The sequence below is a fragment of the Molothrus ater genome, chromosome 3 (genome assembly GCF_012460135.2).
Source record: "Molothrus ater isolate BHLD 08-10-18 breed brown headed cowbird chromosome 3, BPBGC_Mater_1.1, whole genome shotgun sequence".
Lineage (NCBI taxonomy): Eukaryota > Metazoa > Chordata > Aves > Passeriformes > Icteridae > Molothrus > Molothrus ater.
In genome coordinates, this window is record NC_050480.2 from 37,520,086 (window position 1) to 37,546,667 (window position 26,582).

The window sequence follows — 26,582 nt, forward strand, 5'->3', positions numbered from 1 at the left end:
TTTTTCTGCATCTCAGTAAGAAAGGCCTGACAACAAAGGATACGCTAAAATAGCTGTTTTAATAGGACAGAATAAAATGATGAATACAGATAGAAAATTAATTTTACGTCCTTTCAGATGCTTGCAACCCTCCATTTAATCAGCATTGAACTGTCCTCGAAGTGGATTTTCTAATGGCACCTCACTAGGTTTTCAAAATGCTGGTTTTTTTTAGGTACATGCATTTTTCTGTTTATTTTTTTGAGCTATTAGGACTTCATGTTTCTAAAGAAGACATATCTAAAGATTTTTAATATATAGCATCTGATATCTGATTTTTGCCAATATCAGCTGTGATTAGTTTGATAATCTCTTATAGCCTCTTTAATCCTTTCAAAGATCCTTTATTGCAAACTCCAGCATCTGATATCAATGTTTGTACTAAGCCGGTTACAATCTGGCTTAATTTTGCAAATTAGTTTTTTTCTCATTGCATGCTCTGCCTGTGCATCATTGCAGTTTCTTTTTGTGGCAACACTGTATAATCCTAAGCATCTTCTGTTGAGATTTTTTGAAGCTGTGATTTTACTAATAACCATATGATTAATTTCGTCCTTTTATTGCTAGCTGAAAGTATTTTGATTGATAAATATTAAGTAAAAGGTGACTGATTACATAAACCTGAAATTTTAGAGCCTTGTTTTTTTCAGGAATAAAGGAAATAATTCATAGCAGGAAATTGCTCAATGAGTTTAAGTCAGTTTACCTTCTGTTGTTTCAAAATTGTTTATGAGACTATCTGAATTCCCTCACTTTTTTCTATTTTACTGACTTGTAATATTTGCAAATATTTGCAGCAGTTTGGCAGTGTATTTTTAAAGTGGGCATTTGGTTTATAATGAAACACAGTTTCAATTAGATAAACCTTTTAAGTAGTCTCTTCAATCCATCTAAGTTAACCATATATTTGGAAGACTATCTTTTCTTTTGAAAAAGAAAGTATAATTGAGAGCAGAATCACTACATTCAAGACTTTGAAGAGTAAAATACAACTATGGCTATGTTGAAATGGAAAATAAAATGTGAGATTGCAAGTACTTGGGCTCATAAGATGCAAAATGTAATATGTACATTTTGCATTATGACCAGCTGGAGATTTTCATTGTTTTCAGTAATCTCATAAATTCACCAAGAGAGTTCTTGTTAGATGGATGGGTACCTTACAGTTCTTTTCCACAGAAAGAAATTGTCCCAGAAATGTGTCACTACTCCCTCTTATTAGAAACCATTTCCATGTAAATTTGTAGAGGATTCGATTAAAAAAAAAGGATAGAAAAACTGAGCTAAATATTTGTTGCCAGTAAAATTAAAATCTATCAGCTGGTTAAATGAGAAAAGGAGGCTTAGGAGACACCTTATCACTCTCTACCTGAAAGGAGGGTGTAGTCAGGTCAGTCTCTTCTCCCAAGTTCAAAGGTATAGAACAAGGGGAAACAAATTGCACCGGGGAGGTTTGTATTGGATATGAGGAAACATTTCTTCACCAAAAAGGTTGTCAAGTCCTGGAACAGGCTGCCCAGTGAAGTGGCTGAATCAGCATACCAGGAAAGTAATAGTGAAAAGACATGAAGATGTGGGCAGTTAGGGACATGGTTTAGTGGTGGTTTTGGAAGTGCAGGGTTAAGGATAGGACTCAATGATCTTTGGGATCTTCCCTACCTCAATGATTTTGTGATTCTATTCTGTGGCTAGCTGCAGTACTTTATTCTGACTTCCATCAGTGTTATTATTAGTTGGTCTCAGTTGACAGCTGAACTGTCAAATACTGTATTGCTTAAAATTAATTTCTTCTTAAAAGGTTAATAAAGCTGATAAGTAAATAATGGTTATTGCTCACCTGTCTTTCACATTTTTACTTCACAATTCCTCAGCTGTCTTTTCTTTCTGAGATGGTGTAATTGATATGTATCAAATAAAATTGTCAAGTTTTTTCCTCAATTTCTATTTAACTTTGAAGTTGCGGTTTCTGTTACAGAGTTGAAGGAGAGCTTCTGGTTTGATTTTGTTGGTTGTATAAATTAGACTAATAAATGCTATTGACCCAATCTTGCTGCTAGATTCTATATATGTTGATTGCATTTGTCAAGAAAAATAGAGCTAATAAAAAAAATTAATATGTTAGGAACAAATTTTTTTATTGCAAATCCTAAGTGGCTTTACAATTATGATTAATGCATAATGTTCAATTACAACAGTTGCTTTGTTGATCCTCAGTTCTGCAAAGAACTCACTCCTGTGCTTATCTTGTAAGCTGAGTGAGCTCAGAAGAAGAAAAGATGGATGATGCCTAGTGTCTTACTATTAGTTTCCAGTTGTCACTCTGCTGGGGTTTCAACTGTGCTTTTTACTCTTTAATGGAAAGAGCTTTTTTTCTGCCTAGACAGATGGAGAAAACTATGAAAATTAAAACGGATTTTTCCATGTAGAGAATCATGTTCAAATTTCCAGTTATATTTCACTATCCAGGTTAGCTTACTGGGAACTGGCTCCTCTGACACAAAAAAAATAGCACATGTAGCCTTGTGACAGTATGCTATGCAATGTTCAGAATAGCCAGATGTCTTGCAGTCTTTATCCTAGTGTCCATATTTATATCTAGCAGCAAGATGGACACTGAAAAATGATTTGTTCAAATGACCACCAGGAAAATTGCTGATTATGTTGAAAAAATCATAAAGATTCTAAACTGAGGGGGAACATCACATCTATTGGAACTCTATTTTCAATGCTTCTTCAAACAGTCTTTCATTTTTCTATATTGGAAAAGCTTTTTTCATAATCATGAAGACTTCTTCCTTTTCCTCCTTTCCTTTTCCTCCTTTCCTTTTCCTCCTTTCCTTTTCCTCCTTTCCTTTTCCTCCTTTCCTTTTCCTCCTTTCCTTTTCCTCCTTTCCTTTTCCTCCTTTCCTTTTCCTCCTTTCCTTTTCCTCCTTTCCTTTTCCTCCTTTCCTTTTCCTCCTTTCCTTTTCCTCCTTTCCTTTTCCTCCTTTCCTTTTCCTCCTTTCCTTTTCCTCCTTTCCTTTTCCTCCTTTCCTTTTCCTCCTTTCCTTTTCCTCCTTTCCTTTTCCTCCTTTCCTTTTCCTCCTTTCCTTTTCCTCCTTTCCTTTTCCTCCTTTCCTTTTCCTCCTTTCCTTTTCCTCCTTTCCTTTTCCTCCTTTCCTTTTCCTCCTTTCCTTTTCCTCCTTTCCTTTTCCTCCTTTCCTTTTCCTCCTTTCCTTTTCCTCCTTTCCTTTTCCTCCTTTCCTTTTCCTCCTTTCCTTTTCCTCCTTTCCTTTTCCTCCTTTCCTTTTCCTCCTTTCCTTTTCCTCCTTTCCTTTTCCTCCTTTCCTTTTTTTTCATTTTTCAGTTGTATTTGGGAAAATGGTATGGTGAGATCAAAGGAAAATAATTTTAAAAACTCCTATGTCTCAGAGCCATAACTTGTTCATTTATGTTCATGGAAGAGCTGCTTTCTGACATGCTCTTATGGTTTTTTTGATGGGTTCTCTTGCAACTTATGTGGAGTAAAATTATTCATATTTCTGTTCTGGCACTTAAAAAGCTACCTATTTTTCCCTTAACTCCATCTTACAACTAGATTATGTTAGCTGTGTTTCTTCAATCTTTTCTATCTTAACTCAAGAGTCTACTATGTTCCAAGGGAATTATGCTTAGTGATACTGAAAATTGAAGCTTCTTCTGGAGTTTTGTTTTTCCTAACTACTGGTAGATTTCTTTAAAAATATTTTCCTTTATGATTAAAACAACAGAAATGTTTTTACTTTGATTGCAATGGTCTTTAGAGAATGATTTCTATGTCTTGAATTTCAAACTGAGAGTTTAATTATCTAAGAGATGCTGTTCCGAGAGCCTGCAAGGATATACAGAATTAGAGTAGACATAAGTACCTGTGTTAGGAAATGAAGCCCCAAACAAATAATTGAAGCAAGTGATAGTCCAAATGTGTCTCAGGAAAAGAGAGTCTGAACTTTCTGGCAAAAACTAAATTTGAATAATTAAGTACTTAAAGCTCTTTAAAAAAAAAAAAAAGCTTTATTAAAAAGGATTGCATCTAGTAGCACAATAAATAAATGCTGTTTAATCTGAATTACAGCCTAGGTCACCTGTATTCTCCATCAGTTGCTGCACTGAGATTTTATCGCAAAGCCTCCAGGGCAAAGTTACTAGATTAACCAGCCTATGCAATTTCTTTGAGCTATAGAAAAATACTGTGTGTGAAACCAAGAATTTGTGATCCATTTAATTAAAGTCATAGCAGTCTGATAAAAAAAAAATCATCTATATAAGAAGATATTTACACATTAGAGTCATATTACATAATTATTGCTGCTTATGCCCAATAGTGAAACTGTTGAAATTTATACACAAAAGCTTTGTAGCATCCGTGCCTTAAGCTGATGTTGTGCTCACACTTCTAATGCATGTCTGGGTTCTGAAGTCAGTGGTGCTATTCCTCCTTGGAAGAAACAGATCATCATCCCAGTTTTTTTGATAGGAGAAATGTGATGTTTTCTTTTAACCTTTTCCCCATAACCAGAGGGTTCCCCTTGGGTATGTTTGGCATCACATTTATATGTTAGCTAACACAGCTGACTGTTTCTTCATTGCCTCATTATATACAAATTTACTATAAGTTATACGATTTGCATATTTTGTGTACTTGTTCTTGTCTGATTGGGGGGTGTGTAAATCTATCAATATACAATCTTTTTTATTATTTTTTTTGTCCTTACAGCATGGTGATAATGATTCTGTAATATAATGGGAATTATATTAAGCATACAAAGAATATGATTCCTTGAGACTCTGCCCATTTTTCAAGTTTAGTGAAAATCAAAGATTTTTTTTTTCTGGGTTGCATTGTTCTGTGTAATTGTAGCAGTTGTTGCTCACAGGACTTTCTGATGCACTCTAGTCCTCCTTTATGAGCTATTAGTCAATAAATAAAAAATGTCCAGTGAAAGTTTCCTATTGCTAATTACCAACATTAGTAAGTAACCTATTTATCACTCTAGTCTATAACGTATACTTTTCAACTCTTAATGTGCATAGTTGTGAGTTGTGGGGTTTTTAGAACAATTACTTTTGATTAATGTATGAAGACAGTAATATTTCACTTCGATGTACCTGTACAATATTGATACAAATTTTCATTTGGGAGTTTTATTAATAGTTTTATTATTAATGCCCTTTCTTAGATGCTATGTAGAGCAGTTTCATCTGAGTTCCACCTTAATTTATTTTGATTTTTTAATTTTTTTTGGTTTTGATAAGTTTCAGAAATACATTTCTCAATAACTGGTGTCCTTTTTGGTACCCTGGGGGTCAAGACACTCATCTTTACTATGAAAATCTTAGATTTTTTTCAGTTATAGCACTGAAATATATGCATTTGGGATATGGTTTCAACTAAATGTTTTCAAGGGTTCTAGAACCCTTGAATGAGAAATAAGATTTAAATAAATTGATTAGAGCAGTCCCATTGAAACTAGATACCTTCATTCCAATCCCTGCTCAGAATACCATATATACCAAGTAAAACTGCATCAGAATATGCTAGGAAATAGCATCCCACTATACTGAAGTCCCATAGATAAGGCATTCTCTTTTTTTCTACCACACCACTTCTGTAAGGAGTCTGTACACTGTAAATTAGTGTTATCAGTTTCAACTGAATTGAGTATAAATGTGTAGGTTAAAACACAAGAAAATGGGATGAATTAGACATAATTTGACTGAGAAATGGCATAATGTCTAAAATAATAATTTTTATTCTGCACATTATGGATAGTTTTCAGTTTCTTCTAAGTAAAAATGATCCTTGTAAATTTTTTAGAATCTTCCAATAACCAAGAAATTGATATTTTCATTAAGTTTTATATGATCACTGTCTAGGTAGTTAAGGTGAAGTCTACTTTGCTAATAATATATACTGAAGATGCCCTGTTTCTGTCCTTTGAGTTTTACCCAAGAGCATCTTTATGCTTCCTGCTAAGCTCAAAACTGGGGAAGGATGGGATTCTGCTCCTGCTAGCACCCTAGCAGTCAGCTCTGGTGATGAGGAGTATAAGAAGAGGAAAGGAAATGATCATGATGAGGAAAAGAAAATACGTAGATGGTCATGTTTTCTGGCAGAGGAAGAAAAAAGCTCTGCATCTGCTGTGGGGGTACTTTGAGTGTAAAGAATGGAATGAGCTCTCAAACTTTTTAAAAACCATGTTTTGACTAGCTAGATAAAATATGCCTTCCTGTGCAAAAAAACATTCCTGAGACTATTCCTGTGAACCATAGCAAAACTTAGGTCAATCTTCTGTATTATTTCAAGTCTAATTGGAGTAAAAGATGTATGCAATAATGAAAGAAAATGATGCCTAGCTGAATCTCTAATCACATAAATATATAGGACAAGAAGGCTAGCAGGAAAGCTGCTCAAGTGACATTTTAAGATCTAATTATGTTATGTGGAAAGAAACTGAGGAAATTATGGCAGAAGCAGTTGGACAGCCCATGGCTGTGAATGATCACAATGCTGAAAGGAATCTGTGTCTCAGACTCCTTTCCAAAATGGAAAAAAAAGAAAAAGCCCCAAAACCCCTGTCAGTACTCTCCAGTCTAATCAACTTACTGAAAAGAGAGAGATTTGTAATATTTTAAGGCATTTTTGGTAGCATGACAGAAAAAATGGAACACAAAAAACAATAGTAAGATTGTTAAAAATGGGACAGGCTTTGACATTTAACAAGAGTTAATCTAGCTGTACTTCACTATACACCTGAGACATCATGATGTCCAAAGAGTTATTATCAACTTCTTCCCAAACAGTCTATTAAAGAGTCATGGTAAAATTCACAGTACATTACTTTCTGGTACTTCTGAAGCAGTTTCAGGAAAGAAAAAGAGGGGGCAGGGCTTCACGAAAGGTCTTAAGGAAAAAAGCAATTAAATAGAGTTTAAGCTATTTCTTAAGTCATTGCATACATAAATGGAACAATTCTGAAATAAAAGCTTAGTACATGGCACTGGATACTTTATTTAAAACTTGTCACTGATGATTAACAAATGTCAGCGTATGATTGCCAAGCTAAAAAGTATGAAGCTGATAACTTTATGTAAGGGTTTTTTTTAACTTAACGAAATGGGCCCCTGTACCTTCCAGACCTCAAAGAGACCACAGAATCCTCACTGCCCTGGATATGCAGCAGATTGATTTAGCCTACAGTAACAATGCTGTATGGATTAAAGATGCTGCATAAGAGCTTCAGTATGAGAAAAAGCTATAGTCAATAAATAGGAATGGTAATAGGATCCTACAGAGCAAAATGTTTGTTTTTAATATTTCATATATTCTAGTCCAGATTAATATATTTCCATGCAGATTTAGTTGACTTCAATAACAGTATAACCTTCAGCTGTTCTGAAATTAGTAACATCAATATAATAAAACTTTATCATTACTTTCAGGCATGAATAATTATTATCAGGTAAAGGGGTTGCAAACAAACAGTCTAGGTAGTTATGGAGATTGACACAAAATATTTGGGGAATATCAGTTACTACAGAAAGTGATTAATCCTGTATTTGCCAATATGAAAAGCATTTAAAATAACAAAATTATGAAAGAGCATTGTGACTTTTGAAAGATACATTTGTCCCTTCACAGTCACAACCCAGCTGCTATCAGTATCTGTGAAGAAATATTCTGTGAGACCTCCTTTTCACTTGCATCCTACAAATTGACTTCTTATGAGACAAAATTGACTCTTTCACCAGGAAAATTTACTCTTCTTGGAAGATTTTTTTTTACCTATATGCCAAGCAAACAACAGAGATTGTTAAAATGTTTTCAACTGCATACAATATGAATCAAAAACTATGTTTCCTACTAGCATTCTTCTTGTGAGGGAATGATTTGAACTTAACATCAAAGAAATCAATTGATCAGTTGTCCCTGCAAAAAGGACAGATACCTTTGCAGGTTAATAAATACCTTTATGAGCAACAGTAGCACTGAAAGTAAAAAAACCTGCCCTATGTTAAAATAGCTATCAGGAAAAATTTAAAAGGTTTCCAGATTTAGTGCAATTGAAGGAATGGAAAGCTTTGTGAAACTAACAGAGCAAAACTCTATTCATCTGGACTGGAAGGAAAGAAATATATTAGCAGAGAAATATATTAGCAGTTGTCACTCTTCTCCCTTTGCATCAAAGGAAATTGCTTGGCAAACATGAGGAGATAAATTTAAATTATATTAAATAATTACATTATATTCCAGTAGAGAATAAGAGATGAAGGACCTTCCAAGTACAAAGTGCTATAGAGCAGTTTATAACATAGGCACATCTGTCTTATTGAAACAGCTTATCTCTTCCCCAATCAAAAATAACATTTATTGAGGTGGTGAAATAGAGTAATTCTGCATGCAGTTTGTCTTACATTCTGTAGTGTCTCAAGGCAATAACAAGATATAGTATCTTTGTACAAAATCACGTGTCCAATTTTTCTTTCAAGTGGTAGTGCTTTGGAAGCATTTGTAATGTTTGCTGACCTATCAGTAGTTTCATTTGGGGGTCGTAAAATTGATTTTTCTCAATTTGACTTTTGAAGTTATGAGATGGGCTTTGATCTGTTGTCCAGATTTGTGGAATAGCCCCAGAAGCAGCTTCTAAGCATTAGATGTGGCACCATTTAAAGCATATCAAGAGTGGCACATTTGAAGAAATATCTCTCTGTTTCTTTTTGGATAGAAAAAGCTTTTATCTGGTACACGTTGAATGATCGTGTTCTTTTGATATTGAATGCTTGTGATATTGATATTAAATAAAAAGAATTAATGTGGAACTCAGCAGTACCTACTGGGACATCTTACTGTGCCTCTCCTGTCATTTGAAACTTCTCATTCAATTTTGGGTATGACTGCATAACAAAATCAAAACATGATTGCAGAATGTATTAACCACCTAAGTCAGTTTAATCAAATTAGGATCAGTAAATTAAGAAGGGCAGGACAGGCTTTGCTGCCTATTACCAGTCAGAGCAGACCCTCTTGCGGTTGCCTAGATGAGGTTCTGATTGTTAACACTTGCTAAGATTCTTGTTTCCAAATCTTTAGTACTGCTACTGTGTTTATTTGAAACTCTGTAGATGTCACCAAAAACTATCATCCTATTGTTCTGTTGTGTTGGTAGGTAACTGCCAAAATTTTGATGTTTTCTCGTGGGTTATTGATGAGATTGTTTTGATGATGGGATTGTCTGCCTTAGAAATGTAGAAACACGTACGGTGCTTTTGTGTGGGCTGACACCAAAAGCACAAACTGTGGTTCATAGCTTTTGCACCTCAGCCTGTTCATTGGGCATGAGTTGTGCCTAGGCAGCGTTGTGTCAGTGTCTGTCCAGCCAAGATAAGAGCTTTATCACACTATGAGAATGAGGACCTTGCGGTTGACAGTTCTAGTAAAGTTTTGGGTGTCAGCATGGCCCTGAATAGTGCTAGGTATATTATTTGGTCTTTATTTTTGAATACTCCTGATAGCTTGAGTATTCTTCATTGTATAGTTGGACTTATTTCATATATATTGCATTTTGCTTGACATGGACGTTAGGATTTGGCCACAGGTTCTGGGACCAGTACACAAGGAAATGAATGCTGATCTTTCCCATGGCGAAGTAAGTGGATTGCCTGTTGAACTATGCTGCATTAGCAAAGTTTAACACCAGTACAAGAGGAGGATGAGACAAAGAATTTGTCAGTAGTTACACAAACATTTCCTTAATGCCATGACCTTTACATCTCCCTGAGACAGAAGACATTAGTAAATTCTATTTTGTGAATACAGTGCAATTTTGTACGCATCGTTTTTTTTTTTCATTTGAATACAAAGAATGGGAATTTATGGTTTTATTTCGAAAATTTTATTCTTCAAGGTGATAAAATGGCATATATTTTCAAGGAAACCTTTTTTAGGTAAGACAGTTGAGTGGTCATATAATTTTTGATTCCTGTAGCTTGAAAAATAAATTTAATGAAATATTTTTGTGAGGAGAAAATATAACAGGCTTGGCTTAAATTCCGATTTTCCTGTAAGAATCTTGGCAGCCAACAAGTGGCAATCATTTCTTTCTTCTAAATGCATTAGTCTGGGTTAATAAGAAAAATTGTGCTAAATTTGATTGCATCACTTGTCTTTTTTTTAAATACAAGACATGAATTGTTACATAAGAACAGTAGGACCTCAGTCTAGTTTTTGTTTGGCTTAAACTGCTCATGAAACTAGTCTTAGTTTTCACAAAAATGGCCAGTTGTCCTAAACAGACATGTTTAGGTCCTTGAGCGTGCATGCAGTTTGACACTCAGAAAATGAACAAAATTTAATCTTCAAATATTAATCACTATTTAAACCTGGTTTAAAATAATTTTTCTTAGTCATTTTACTAATGTGCCATAACTGAAAAGTTTAAGAATGCAACCTGGTAAAATGGCTTTCAATGCCCGTGAATCAATGAAGGAAATATGGTCTTTCTCTCTTTTTTGGTTAATGGCTTGCATCTTTTATCTTGTCACATAGTTCAATGGCATAGAATTACAATAAATTAGTTTTGCAATTATCAAACTCTTCAACTTCTCTTTGGCATTTAACGAACCTCAGAATCTGTTTATTGCTTCATATACTTTGCCATCATGAATATTAGCCTTTAATTAACTGGAACTCTAATCTTAATCTTTCTCACTATATTGCAGTGAAACATTTTTATTAACTTGAAGAAGATAGTATTTGTTGCTATTTTTCCAATAAATGGAATACTTTCAGAATGACCTTTTTATAAGTAATTATAACAATATAAAATGTAAGAAGGCGGAACTTATCATACCAAAGTAAAGCTTTGTCTGATTAGTTTTTGTGTATTTCACTTAGCAACATAAAATCACTGAGAAGCCTCAGCTGAGAGAGGCCAATAGGGATCATGTGATTGAGGCTTAGATCAGGAATTGCAAAAAAAGTGGAAGAGGAAATCATGTACATAAACTTTTCCTCAGGCATATTGTGCACAGCTAGAATGACCCAAAGCAGTGTTTGCATTAGAGAATAGTGCTCCGTGGTGGTCTCCCTAGTAATGAAGGCTGGAAGGAAAAGAAACTGTTTGCAAAAGGTAAGCAGTAGTGGCTCAGTGCAGCCACTCTAGCAAAGGTCTCATAAGCTAGGTTTTGTCAGATACAAATGAAACAAGTTGTCTTCATAAATAAAGGAGAGCACAACCGTACTCTTCAGTCGTGTAAAATGACTGTATCTTCAATGCAGGGACAGTTTCACTGTCTTCCTGATTGCTGACAGTTCTTTGTTCTAGATAGATGTTAGGCTCATTTCTGTCTTGATCATTTCATTGCTTTGAAGTCAGTTGCTCTTCCAGGTATTTAGAGGTTTCTGTATCTATTGCAGACGAATCTGACAAGAAAAGCATCTTTAAGACAAAGGGAAAAACAACAGTTCTCCCTGTTGACACTATTTTCAAGTATTTGGTACACTGCTACGTCTCCAGCTGTACACAGTACTTTGGTAGTTGTACAGTGCAAGAGGCGTTTGGAGAGTAAAAAGTTCATATTCAAGTGGAGACAATGATGGCATGTAATATTGAAATGACAGATATGATAATGGATGAAATTTATTAATGGAAATTCTTAATATTTGGTTTTAGGAATGATTAGTTATTTATTTTTTTCATTGAAAAAATCATGATTGCATAATGAAATTTATAGTTGACATAATGTTTGGAGTTGTTATTAAAATAGATGAAAATCATGGTGTGACAGATACAAGTGGAAGTCTTTGAGAAGTGATGTAATAGAAATGTAATTAAATATTATAGTAAAAAGTACAACATAATGTACTTAAAACTAATGACAAGAAACTATATTAATAACATTGAGCTCATCATCTTAAAAAATTACTTGCTGTGGCAGTTAATCAATGGATAACTATAAGATGCCAATGTGATGTCACCATGAGACTAAATGTAAGGCTGAGAGATCTACCAAACAGACTGTATCACATGAAAAATAATACTCACTGTATTTATGATTCCTGATAATAAGGATTTAGTCAACTTTAATGGATTCCTTTTTCATCAACTTTTCCAGTCACAACTTGAATGTACAGAAAATTTTAGTATTTTCAGCACTGACTTTCGGCCAGGAGTTCCATATATCCACTATTTTCTGCATGAATACATAAATACTTCTATTTGTTCCAAACTTCTTACTGACTATTTTTTTTTATGTCCCATCCTTTTACTGGAGGAGATAGTGGAAAATCTGCCCTTATCACCTTCTCCGTAATGACATGATTTTATAGTTCTTTATTTTATTCTTCCATAGTAATAATTTTCTCACTTTATTCTGTTATTTACCTTCAGTCCTTATCCTCTTCTGGATCTTTTCTAATTCTACCACTGCCTTTTTTGAGATGGGAGATCAGAGCAGGTTAAGATGGAGCTTCTGAGCCTTCATGTAATGACAATGTACAATGAAGGGGTTTGATACCAACATACTTTTAGTCCTTCTAGTATCTTTGCTCTTGGATAAAGAATAGGAAGAAGTTTAATTAATGTAAACATATTTTCTAGAAAATTTATAAAGTACAGTAGGAAAAGGCTTGTAGCAAATTTACTGACATGAGTTGGGAAGAAGAGAATGTCTGGTATCAGAGCAGATGTAATTTGAGATTGCATTAGCTACCTCTAATAATGGTAGTCTGCTAGAAAGAATTCAGATTATATCTCATGTAATCAAGACAACACATTCTTTATCAATAATTTAAGCTAAAATCTAATAGTGACCTCTGATACTGTACAGAAGATAATGTTTTAAAGGATGTATGAAAGACCTGTTTGTGAATAATAATATACAAAAGAACAGAGGTGCTTTTCTGGTGGTCTCAAAGTGCAGTGACTTTGAGACTTGCCTCAAATGAGAAAAGGGAAAAAAATCCAAAAAACAACAACAAAAAAAAAAAAAAAAACAAAAACACAAAAACATAAAACACACACACAAAAAAAAACCAAGGAAAAACCAAGTGAAAGTACTTATATTGGTGGCATAGAACAAGCTGTTCCTCTGCAGAACAGCAAGTGGAGGTTTCTTTACATTGGTTGGAAATGCTTTTCTTTGAGTATTACTCTCAACTGCTGCAGATGTGTTTACTAAACAAAGTTACAGCTGTGCATATCAAATTAGTTTTTACTGGACATGGTCTATCAGGGACAGCAATATGCAACAACAGGTCACAGTTTCATAGCCCTAGTTGAAGCAATTTTTAGAAAAGTACAGTGTAGGCATATCAATAGTGGATTCCTCTAGCTAGGCCAGTGGAAAATTATTTGGGGGAAAAAAGTACCAAGTCAAATTTAGATATGTAGTTAGCAGAGTTAAATTACAGAATAGCCCAAATGAAAAAGAGGATGTTACAAATTTACATTCTGTTCACTGGAAAGCTGGATGTCTGCTAGAAACTAATCTAAGGGTCCCTGAAGAAAAATAGAATACCAAATACTGGGTATGGTTTATGATCATTGAAGTTCTCCCCCTTTTTTTGTTTTGAAAATGACACATTCTAGCATTTTTAACAAAAGAAACATGCAGAGAATTGTAGGAAGTTCTTATCCCAGATGTACAGCACTGGAGTTTCACAGTGAAGAATCAGTTGTCAAGGGCATTTGAGATTAGTTTAGCTCTCTTAGACTCTCTTAGCATTTGAGATTAGCTTTGTTAATTAGCTTAAACAATAGATTTCTTTTAAGTACTTGGAATTCTATTATCATAGTGCCAATTGTTAGTTGCTGTTACTACCATGTTTGAGAAAAAGGTTCCAGCATGAGCATTTTGGAATTGGACTGTCATTCAGACTATGCCATATGCTAAACCAGCAATAGCTCAGATAAGGAACTAAGTGGAGCTAAAACAAATTTCCTCACAGACAGATGATAGAGTTCTGAGCAAAAAACCTTCATTCTTTCCATCGCTTCAGCCATGAATACTGAAGGACTGGAAGTCATCTGAAAACCAAATCCATAGCGTTTAGGGAAGGGATATGCTAAAATAGATTACCTAATCTCATTACCTAATGACTAACTAAAGACAGTGGAAGGTGCAAACAGTAATATTAGTTGGAAAGCAAGTCAAATTACTTCTAGAAAGAAACAGAAAAAGGAGAAATACTTAATTTCCCAACAACTCCTACTGTGTAATGTCACTACCTTCTTGGTGTTTTGGTTTTGTTTAAAAATGCTGTGATAATAGGAAGATCTACTTTAAAATATAGCAAATTTTTATGGGATAATCTGAAAGTGGCAAAAAAAAAGCAGTTAACAAAACCTGTAGGTCATTACCAAAGTGCACTTTCAAAGAAGTGAAGTTTAGCATGTAAAGAAGAAAGCAAACTATAATTTGGGACATTACTATTATTCTTCTTTTATATCTATTTTAAGCAAGGCTTTAGGTTTTTTCTAAAAGTATGTTACCACTAAACTGTGGGGTTTGGTTTGTTTTTTTTTTTTTTTCTTTTTAAGGTAAGAGGGCCCCCACCTGCAGGATCAGTAAAACAAAGACCAGCAAAACACACAGCTTTTCGCAAGTTTTATGAGAGAGGAGACTTTCCAATAGCTGTTCAGCATGAGTGTGTAGGAAACAAAATCGCCTGGAAGGTAAGTCCTGGCACAGCTGTGACAACCAGCTGAGCTTATTGAAATGACATCTCTCATTGTCCAACAAAGTTAGCTTGCAAGTAAATACACTGAAATAATTTCTTAGCAAATGGAAGATGGTGGGAAAGTCATTAGAGAAAGGCCCCTGAGTCAGCTGTCTGCCTGGGCTAACAATTAAATTATATGCTACAAAAAGGAAGATGACAGAGTTGCTTTGCCTTAGAGAATTGTCTCCTGCCCAATTCATCTCTATTTTTATGAGGACTTGGCAATGCAGCCTGTTTTCAGGCAGTCCATCAAATGATGGAAGTGGCTGGATACAGTGAGCAGCAGCCATTTATCTCCCCAGATTTCACCTTCCTGCAGGACACTTCCAAATAGAAGCTTTAATTACCTAAATGGATAGGTCAAGATTGTCTGCTCCCTGAAAATGCAGAGCAGAATACAAACGAAGGCAGATTCTCATTCCATGGCTGTACTCTGAGTCTCCAGCATATGTCAGACAGCGTAATCGCTGTCATACGTGCCTCTATTACAGGCTGACCTCCACTGCTGAAACCATTACAGCTCCAACATTTCTCTGACAAAAGGTTAATTGGCTTCAAAATAAATGTATTGCCTAATGACTCTATTCTAATGCGGCTGTGTTTCTCTCTAAAATGCTTGGTGACGTTATTTGTAAAACTTGCCAATCTTCTAAGTAACTACTGCAGACTTTTAAATTTAATTTAAAAATGAATGCTGATCTTTAACCTGTTCCTACTATTTAATTATTTTTGTTATTGTGAATTACTTTATTTTTTGTCTCATTTATTGGACTAGAAAAAGATTTTGCTGGAAGCCATGTTAGTTACAGAAAATGAACATGATATGCATGAACAAAATATGTCAGATTTGTAAAATGTTTTAAATTTTTCATGTCAAAAACATGATACCAAATTTAAATGTAAAGCTATGTTAAGTCAACAATAAAAGGAGGAATTTTGCAATCTTATGATTGATTCTGCTTGTAATGAAGCAAACAGGATTGGCTCTGTAGTGTGGTAAGCAGTACAATATTTGATAGTAACTAAATTTTTAAGGTAGCTCCTTTGCTTATTGAAATACAGAAGAAAGATTTGTGCTACTATTTTGTTGCTATAGAGGTTTTGAATCAGCACAAAGAATAATTAGTAGTTCTTGCAGCAAAGGGAATCTCAGTCCCAAAATACTTTACCTGCAATCAAGGTGAGATTCCAGTGCACTTGGGCTTCAGGCAACACTAGAAATTCCCTGGTTGGACTGGAACTCTCAGGCTTACAACTTAAGCCTGCACTCTGATCTTTCATCACCAGGTAAGATGCTGAGGTGATTTTCAAATAACTGCAAAAAAATCTGCAGAATTTAATTTTCATTTTGAGGTTTTTTAATTTCTAATTTCTCAAAATCAAACTGAGAGGTACAGAAATACTGCTGGACTGGCATTCCACTAGATGATGCTAGTGACTGCTTAGTTGACTTAGGACATCAGGAAATTAAATGGAGCTGCATAAGAAATTCAGATGGGACATTAGGAAAAGGTTTTTCATTGAGAGGGTGGTTAAACACTGGAACAGATTCCCCAGGGAAGTGCTTGTTAGTTTCTGGACAAAGTTCTTAGTCATATGATTTAGATTTAGGTAGTCCTGTGAGGAGAAAGGAGTTGTATTTGGTGATCCTTATGGGTCACTTCAGCTTGCTAACTTATCTGCAAGCCTTCCAACCACAGATGCATGCTAAAGTGTTTGATTTCTATATCTGGCAGTTTCAATTGTTTGAAATCATACTGCCTTGAACAGTCACAATAGCAGAGTCTCTAGTCAAAGATTCAGCACGTATTTTTTCTTAACACACCTTGCAGTCTTCTAGACCTAATGTCCACCTACTGCAGTAAAACACTGGCTTTTAGCTAGTGCAATGTAGGACTGAGATGTCATGCAAGACTTATTTTTGCTATTCTGCTAATCCTTTATTTTGAGAAAAAATATCAGAACTTCAGCATGAATGCAAGTAAGGAGCATAGTACTCGACTATTCCATTCCTGTATTAGTGCAGGTTCAGATTCAACCTTATTTCCCTTATTCCATGCCACTCAATTTAGTCACAAGTCAATCCTGAGTGAGTTCTGTGGCAGGCAGGCACTCAACAACACCAAGGTATAGAGTTATCTGAGGCTATTGTTTAATTTGACATGCAACTGTCATTGATTACTGTGCAGTTTAACTACATGAAATGGGCAAACTGGCATTTTCCAGTTCAAGCTTTGCATTAGATACCTTCTGAAGTCTTAGAAGCTGCCTAGAGCTGCAAAAGGATGAGACTGTTGTTCATCCTTAGCTGATACTTAAAGGTACAGATAAAGTAAGGTCTCTATTTTTCACTTGTTTTAAGGACATAGTTGCACTACTCAAAAGACATCTAATGTCTAGTTTTCATCAGTTCATTAGTTGTATATCTAATGAAAGAAGTTAACTTTTTAGTAATATATCTTACTCAATACTGCTAAATTATGACAATTGAAAAGATATTTTACTTATGAAATGTGTTGGGGCAAATGTTCTATAAAAGCTTGGCTGAAGTATACTTATTTGCACGAATCATGATCAAGTGGAAGGATACAAAGAAGAAATGAATGGCAACAGTGATATTTTAATCCTGCTCTAATTGCCCAATATCAATGTTTTATGTTGAGAGAGGTTTTTTGCTCTGTTTAGTGATAATGTATATCGTAGTTGGTTTCACTCTTGTTAGTTTGTCTATCAAATGGTGCATGAGAGAAAATGCAGGAGGGTCTCAAAAACCTGATTTTTTTTACTAGGAAAGGAAAATACTACAGGTTTTTGTTCTTTCCTGCAAAATACACTGCTGTATTTTATTTGCTTCTTTGCTTGTTTTTATAATTACTGAATCAAAACTGTAATTGTCAGACTATTTTTTTTAACACTTTGAACACTTGTTCGTTATGCTCTAATTCTTTGGACAGAATACAGTAATTTTTAGACAGAACAGGAGAATCTGAAATGCTTTAATATACATTAATTGTATTTGGTTAATATGTACCAAAAAATTCACACAAATGACTGTTGATATTGTGACAGTTGTGCATATCTATCATTTTAAGCCCGTGATTAATTACCTGTAAGGGCTGGCTACGTCTAACTGTGTTTGTAGACCTAGATGAAATATAAATTTAACTTCAAGAAATGTATAGAACTGTTTCTGAGTAACTGCATGTGTTGAATATTTAATTATGAAATAATAGTGCTTTTCTGTTTTTACATGGCTTAATCATTTCCAAAATGTGCTAAATTTAGAAAGAGGCATCCTTGCACCAAATTAATCCTAGGCATAAACAAGATTAAACTCTGCAGATAAATCATGGTGTTTACCTTGGTGTCTTTTCTTAAAAATAGGGACCAAAGCAAATTAGACCTCACTAGATAATTTTAGAAAGATATGTGCTCTTTGTGAATTTTCAGACTAAGTCTTTACTTGTAGAAAGGCATCTCTTTGAATATTTCTGTAATGCTGTGATTCTGGCTGGGAAGTTTTACTATTGTTGTAAGTTTAAATAAACCTGTATCAACCCAATGGAAGAAAAAATGTAAAAAGATAATATACACTTACAAGAACAGGACATTGAAGTTGGCTTTATTATAGACAAGAACAGGAAATTGAAGCTGCTTTTAAAGAATACCATTTTTTACCAGAGGGGAAAAAAAAAATCAAACTCTGATAATGCCAAAGCAAAATTATGTGGTTCTAGAGGATAGAATCGCATTTACTTCTGAAAGAAGAAGACATTGATTGTCTTGGGGTTCCTAATATTTTTTTTTAAATCTGGAGAGAAGTTTCCTTTTGTCATTGTGAAAAAGTGAATATAGAGAATGATAATAATTTGTTAATTATGTCTGTGAAAACAAGACATAACTCGCTACACAAATTTCTGGCCTTGATTGCAATTAAATTAACAAAATAATTTCAAAATAATTCCAGACTTTTCATCCCCTTTCAGGGGATGTACTAGCAGTCAGTGAATTCTTTGCTAAATAGCATACGCTCAATGTAACATTTTAATATCTAATTTGAAGCATTTGTTTTTATCCTTCCTTGGTAATCAAAAAGAGAACTGTATATATACCAAAGCCTTAAAATTTCTGCAAATATTTAATGTTTATGTTTCTTTTGCAAAGTAGTTTTTAAGATCTGGAAATAAACAACTCCTTTGAGTTATTGAACAAATGTTCAAGGATCTTTCCAAATAGGAAGCATTTGATTTTTTCCACTAAGAAAGAATGAATAATAATGGCATAGTTGGAATGGCGTATTAAATATAAAACTTGGGAACGTAAATTGTTGTTAATTTAGAATTAGATAATATTAGAAAGTGATCTTTATGTCGAAAGAATGTACTAAAATATTTATAAGTCTTTTGACTACTTTTGTGGGATCTCAGTTCTTTTCCAGCTTATGTATATTCCAATTTTATTTCAAAATGTATTAATACATTCTTTTGCACAATCTCATACCAAGCTATGAATAACAAAAGCTCATAGTTCAGGTCTGAAAAGGACTTCCATTTTTAAATATACGATACTAAATTAAAAAAGGTCAGAATGCAATTAAACCTTTGACTAAGGAAGTTGATAAAACCAAGAAAGTATTTCTGAATTATAAAGTATGTGTTTGAAATGCAGTCTCTCTGTATTAAATGGAAAGTCATCAGAATGTTTGAAAAATTATTTTTTAGGGAGTGGAGTTAATTATGCAAGTTATTATGCAGGAGTAAAAAAAAGCTTCTATTCTTCAAAAGAATTGTAGAAATTTCAGAGAAATGAAAGCCAAATTCGAAAACTCAAACTTTTTAAGCAAAATGTCAACATGAACATGATTTCTATTTTTGGGTTTTTTTTCCCAGAGTCTCTGTATTCACTAAGGATATTACTTCTGCCATTTCAGTTTCTCTTCATCTGCTCTTTCCTACACAGTTAATTTTTTTTTTCCCCAGGATCTAGTATAAGCTATGGTAGCAAATTTATTTCTTTGTGATATTAACTAAATGCAGGGCTGAAAGAAAGTGATCTGCCTTCAACATCATGAATTTCGGATGCACATACACTTTCTCCTTTCACCTACTACTGAAAGTTGTTTTTAGTGGTAGGGAGTACAAATGATTTGAACTTTCCATAGTAGAGTTTACATTAGTATGTTGCATACTAGTTTACATAGAATTCTGAACTTCTGTGATTGAGCTGGTACCTATATCCAGCACTAAGATAAAAAGTTTTTGTTTATTTGTTGTGGTGATGGTTTTGGTTTTGTTTTGCTTAGTTGGTTTGAGTGTTGGACTTTGTTTTGGGGTTTTCTCTATAAAATGACTTGGTTTTAATTTTTTTTTTCTTGGAAGTGCAGGCTTTTTTGCTTGCTTGAGGAATAAGTTTTACAAGAGAGAAAATACTTTTTTTATATCAACCAATATAGTCAGAGAGGAGACATTTTCATTTGCAGAGCTTTCAATTAATGTCTTTGTATTTTTCATTTTTGTAGCATTGTTTTGTCATTAAACTAGATGAATGCACACTGTATGTTATTTACTATGTAGTATCAAGTAAACTAAGGTAACACTTCCCGAAGTTCAAATCTCCAAATAAATTAAAAGTAATTGGATGGAGCTCATTTACCCTAAAGAATAACCCCATTATTATACTGTCATCTTGCAATTTGTGTAATTCAAGATGTAATTCAAGAATTTGAGGGGTTTTAAGCTTGTTGCTGTCTAAGGGGGAGGTTCAATTTTCCTTCACCTCTTCTACCTTCTATTTCTGAAGCATACTTGATACTGGAACTGACATTTATCAGAGCCCTCTTTGGGTAATTTTATCTCACTAACTCAGGAAAAGAAGGTGGGTGTGTTTTTTCTCGATAAGCAACACGTTCATAGTCCTGGGAAGTTTGATTATATGACAATCACCACCATGAGTGCTAATGCTGAGTGTTGGTGAAGAAGAGAGGAACAGTAGCAAAGTACAGGGAAAAATGTGAGACTGTTGTTTTCAGCAGTCATGAGCTGCTAGATTACTTTAGCTGTTTGTGGAATTTCAGCCTTAGATACCTGAAAGCAAAGAGAAAAAAGTGCTGTGAAATTAATACTTCTTTAAAATTTATTTTCAGATAGAGACAGATTTTTTCTGCTTCCACTTTTTGTTAAACTGTATTTAATATCTAGTAAAAGATGTTGAGAGGACACTGTAAAAAAAACTGGTAAATCCTCCACAAGTGTTGTCCTGCAGAATGAAAGCTTTTTGCAAGGTTATGTAGAAAGAGGAAAGGTCATGTATCATGCCCAGACACAGTTGGTACAGCATGGAGTGCTGTTAGTTTATATTTTATTTAATCTCTTCATTCATGTTTTAAGCGATGGTTCAGTTTTCTGCTGCAATTGACCTCTGTTTATCTTTCCCAGAGGGCTCCTTTTTTAACATCATTCCAGTGATCATTAATAAGCCTGTCTCCAATATGAGTGTGTTGGTATAACAGAAAATTGCAGTGTGGATTCAGGAAAAGGCAACTGAAAGCAAGAATTTATTAAGCTAAAAATAATACATAATAATTTAGAGAACCTAGAAGTATGAATTGAGGTAAAGAAGTAAAGTCTTGAAGAAGCAAATTTTAAATGCTGCCTGTGAGGAAAAAAACCCACTATAACTGATATAGTGCAAATTAATAGTTTGGGTACTAGTATTTCTTTTGAAGGAAAGTAAAGGCTCAGTTTTCTATGAAGACAGTAATACAGCAAACTGTGTGGCATGGTAGCAAGAAAGAATTATTCAGCTTTAAAAATAACAATGCTCAGTTGCATCATCTTTATTTGGTAGTTACTAATAACCTGTATACTATGGCTTACTAAAGCAAGCACAAGCCAATACTTTGCATAAACAGTCATGTTTAGATAAATGTCATTCATCATTCTTTATGGTATTAGTGTGGTATTAGTACCCAACTAATCACTACCAAAAGTGTTGTCTTGGCTGATGTGCATGTGACTTTTTCCTAGAGATTGCTAAAAATTTCCTTCACAAGACTATTGTTTTGTTTTTTAAATGTAGAATACTAAGAAATAGGCACATCTGACTATGACCTGGTTTTCATTTAATGAAAACTCCTTTAAATTTCTTGAGAAATGTTATGTAGTGCTATACATACACCCACTCTATCACTCTGACCCTAGGTCATAAAAAGAGAGAATGCAAAATATTTTCTAGCAAATAAAACAAAATTTCCATTGACTGCAATAGAATGAGATCATTATTGTCAGATGTAAATATAACTCATAATCCTCTCCTTTTTTCTCCCTATGATATTACAAATTTTCCTGTGATCTATAGAGTTTTTAGTTTATAATGCTCACAGGAATCTATTTTTGATCAACTGTCTTAGAATGATAGATTCATGGAATCTTACAATTCTGGGTTTGAAGGGGACCTCAATGATCATCTGATCCAACCTTTCTTGGCAAAAGCATAGTCTAGCCAAGATGGCCCAGTAGCCTTTCCATCTATAAATTATAAAGGCTAAGACAGTTAGGATTTTTTCAGTCTGGAAAGGAGGAGGCTTCAGGATTACTTAATTGTAGCCTTTCAGTACCTAAAGGGAGCCTACAAGAGAGATGGAGAGAGATTTTACAAGGGCACGTAGTGACAGGACAAGGGGGAATGGCTTTAAACAGACAGAGAGCAAGTGTAAATTAGATAATGGGAAGAAATTCTTTACTGTGAGGCTGGTGAGGCACTGCAGCAGGTTGTCCAGAGAATTTGTGGTTGTCGTATCCCTGGAAGTGTTCTTGGCCAGACTGAGCAACCTGTGGTGTGATCTGGTGGGAGGTGTCCCTGCCTGAAGGGGTTGGAACCAGATGATCTTTAATGTCCTTTCTCACATAGAGCATTCTGTGATTTTATGATAGTGTCCCAAGTAATGAAAGTTCCAGAACTTAAAATCATCCTTTTTAACAACTGCCAATTCAAATCTCTGTCTTAAGTCTAAGGCAGCGTTAGTTTTGATCTAATAACATTTATATTTAACAATGTGTTAATTTTATATTTATATGTAATACGTTTGTGGTAGGATTTTTTCAAAAGTCACTATTTATATTGACTCTAGCATTTTATGTGACATGGCTAAGTTTAATCATCTTTCAGTTTAATAATTTACAGAATAAAATATGGTACCAAGCTGATGTCCTTCAATTAAGGCAACATTTTTTAAGTTGTCGAGTAATTCTGGGTACTTCTAGTTTCCATTCAATGGTACATATAGTCACAGAAATATTGCAACAGTAGGTTTCTCAAGTTTGAAATTTCTGTGTTGATTTGATCCCACCACTAATAATGCTAATTCCAAATAAATCTATCATATTCAAGCCTTACTTTTCAAAAGCATTATGCTAGATTTAATTTTCTGTTGAAAAAATATTGTAATAGTCGTGCAGGTCTTAGAAGAAATGTGAGATGTTAGAGATTAAAAAATAATCTTATCAAAATGTTACTGCAAAACTCTGTTGCAAAATGCTATGTTTTTATGAAATCCCATAAAAATCAGTGTGACTATTTCAGTACTTACCACCATTCTCATTGGTGGATTTTATTTTTTACATTTAAACTAGTATTTTTAGTGAAACACCAAGTTAATGTCACATATGTATTAGAGGTTACTCAATGCAATCCCTCCTTTTTACCACTTGTGGCTCACAAGTAATGTGATTGTAAAATATAATTCTTTCTGGAGTTAGATTTTTACAGTCCTCTAGTCCTTTCCATTTCTTTCATATTTATAATTTATTAATTTAATGAAATGTCTCTTTTCTCTGTGCTCAGAAAATGTACCATATTTTTTAAAAATATGGCATGCCCATTTACTTACCAGCTGAATAATGTTTTTCTTAAGAAGTAAAGGTTTTTATGAATGTGTAAGATCTCCTTTCTCTTAACAACATCAATGTTGAATCTGGGGACTACTGATGGAGTCTAAAAAAGCCTTGCAAAGAATAGTGACAGTTACCTGATTCCTATAGTACACAGCAGACATATTTCATTCAGTGACTTCTCTGTAGCTAATTAATAGTTGCAACTCATCCCAGGATTCTAGAAAACACTAATGTTGTGCCAGTCAATTTACTATTCCTTTCCCCCTGAATATACAATTTAAGTCATTCCTTTATTTGCCATCTATTGAAAGTGTATGGAATGAAAACTCAGCCATGTATCAGAAATAACTGTAATTTAAATTTGCTAAATGACCTCTGAAAGCTAGATGAAAGATTTTCTGCTGAATGGGCTGGTGCTCCCTGCCTGTATAATGTATGTGAGAAATTAGTGTGAATGGTTCACTTTTATGGAGTAGTGCTGCTTGTAGTAAGCCTGCAGAAACAATTTTCCCCCAAGCCTCCATCTGTTCTTCAAACCAGGGCATATGCCATCTCATCGAGCTTGAAAGTCAACTGATTTATAACTCCTGAAGAGTGCATAGATTGAAAAGAAAGGTCGACTGCTGCTATGTGACAATGATTTGCTAGGTACTTGGATAAAGACAATTCACATTACTATGGACTCCAGAGGACACAAGTGGTGGTGTAAGCTTTAGAAATTGGTAAATTGATATTTAGGACAAAAACAAATTGCTCCTCCTCCTTCAGGTAAGCAGATGCCTTTCTTCTTAAAGATGGAAGCATTTAGAAAGTAAGTAGTAATACAACCAAGACTTCTTGTTACACTCATTATATTCACACAGAATTAAGCTTTTCCTAGGTACAAAGGTTGCCTTCTAGAAGTGCCATGACTTGTTCCACTTTAATCTTTAAGGTACAAGCAGAAACATCTGTCTTTAAAAGTGCATCTTGTTGTTTTGTCAGAAAGTTTTGTTCAGTGCCACAAACATAGCACTGATGAATTTTCTCTATCTACCCTGAAGGTGATTTCTGAGCCATATCCAATTAATGGATGACTTGTTCTCTGGCCATTAGTTATCAGCCTTCCTACTTTTACCTAAATATTGCAGAGTTCTCTGGCAAGTGACAAAACAAATGGAATTGACAACATAAAAATCAATGTGTGTTTGATGTTTTCATTTCTAGTAGTCATTTACTGTGACCATTCTTCTCTGAGTCTTATATTGAATAATTTCTTCAACTACTGTTTCTTACCAATTCTGATTTTTTAAATAATGTTTCAGGTAAAACATGGCATGGAGTTAAGTGATTTATTTAAGAAAGAAATCTAGAAAGTATACAGTCTTTCAATATGAAAATGTGGAGCAGATTTTGCCTTGAAAAACACAAAGGTGACGTATAAAAAGTTCACATGAACAGCAGGAAGAGTCATCCTCTACAATTATTAAGTTTTTGCTTTTTAAGGTGTCTGTAGCATGTGTTAGGAAAAAAATGCCTCTGTAGCTTTCCACAATCATCTGATTTTGTGTAGCTATGGATATTCTGACCAAGCTCACGCAGACAAGCATACTTTCTGAACATAAAATTCAGTAAAGAAAAGCAGAGCAGTGCAGATTAACTAGATCATCGTTATCAATTATTTCTTTTGCATAAATATAAGTCACTACCCAACATAGGTACTGGTTATTCATATATTGTGTATACTATTGACTGATTGAAGATGATGAAAATGTTGAGCTATGAAATCATGACAATTACATACAAATTGTAAGTACCTTATTTTGCTGTAAGGCTGTTGAAGAGATATGTTAAACGATTATAACGCAGTTTATAAAATCATAAGATTTTATAAGGAGAATGTGAGGTGTTTAAGGAAACTTCATACTGTATGTCTATACATGTACAGAGAAAAGTTCACTATCACTGGAAGCATATTTTCTAAAACCATATTCAGTGAATGTGTCTACTTTGGAAATATATTTTTTGTGGATGTCTGTTCTCAGTTTTGTGACAAACACTATATATTCTGTTAATTTTTCATAGTTTCATTTTTGTTGTCCACTATATATTAAGCATGTGTGTGAGGCAAATTTATCTCCCTCAGTTCCATTTAATTTCCTATACTACTTTCAAAGCATGAATTAATTCATCATCATTTCAGTATCATTTTCTCATCACTAGCCTTGATGAATGTTTCACATCAAATTCATGTTCACATCTACTATGCTACTGAGTTCTGATCTGTCCTAAGCACTGCTCTCATTTCTCACATTGTTATTCTGAAAAATAATAGTATCTCTTTGCTAATGATACCTTTTGTATTGCCCTTTTTCTTTCTTCCATCTTGTTTTTTCCATCTGTATTTCCTCTTGCTTAACTATGAAGTGTTTGTTATCATGGGAAGTTATTCACCAGGATAACTCAGCAGGATCTGGGTTAAGTAAAGAATGCCTTTTACATATTTTTTTATAAAGTGTGTCCTTGGTCAGAAATTATTTACGTTAAGATTGATGAAAACTTCCTAAAACAGGAGGACCTAAATTTTAGACCTCTTTTTTTCTTTCCCGAAATTCTCTCATCCTTTGAAAGTTGTTGACAACTTGTTTTGATGAAATATAAATTTGGCATGAAGGAGAGCTGTTCCTGCAAATATTTAAGCATGCACTTAATGTCTTGTGATTAAACCCACCAAAATCAAATTTTTGCTTGCACTATGTAGAATTGGTGTGAGATGTACCTACCTCTACAATGAGAAAAAGATATTTCCATTTGTTTATTTTCAATCATAAAGATGTAACTTCCTTAAGAAGTGCTAGTTTCAAATTAATATTATTGCATCTTTAAGACATTAAAGATCTTAAAGCTTCAGCTTATTTAAAAGTGTCAGATAA

The 26,582-nt window shown here is 34.0% G+C and overlaps 1 protein-coding gene across 2 annotated transcripts in view; it reads left to right on the top strand.

Annotated features, from left to right (window-relative positions):
• Positions 1–26,582, top strand: part of PACRG (parkin coregulated) — a 212,281-nt gene that overhangs the window by 33,039 nt on the left and 152,660 nt on the right. For both annotated transcript variants that reach the window (XM_054514326.1, XM_036380348.2), the window contains exon 3: positions 14,598–14,732. In XM_054514326.1, coding sequence (XP_054370301.1) covers positions 14,598–14,732 — 135 coding nt within the window. The remainder of the gene's footprint in view (positions 1–14,597; positions 14,733–26,582) is intronic.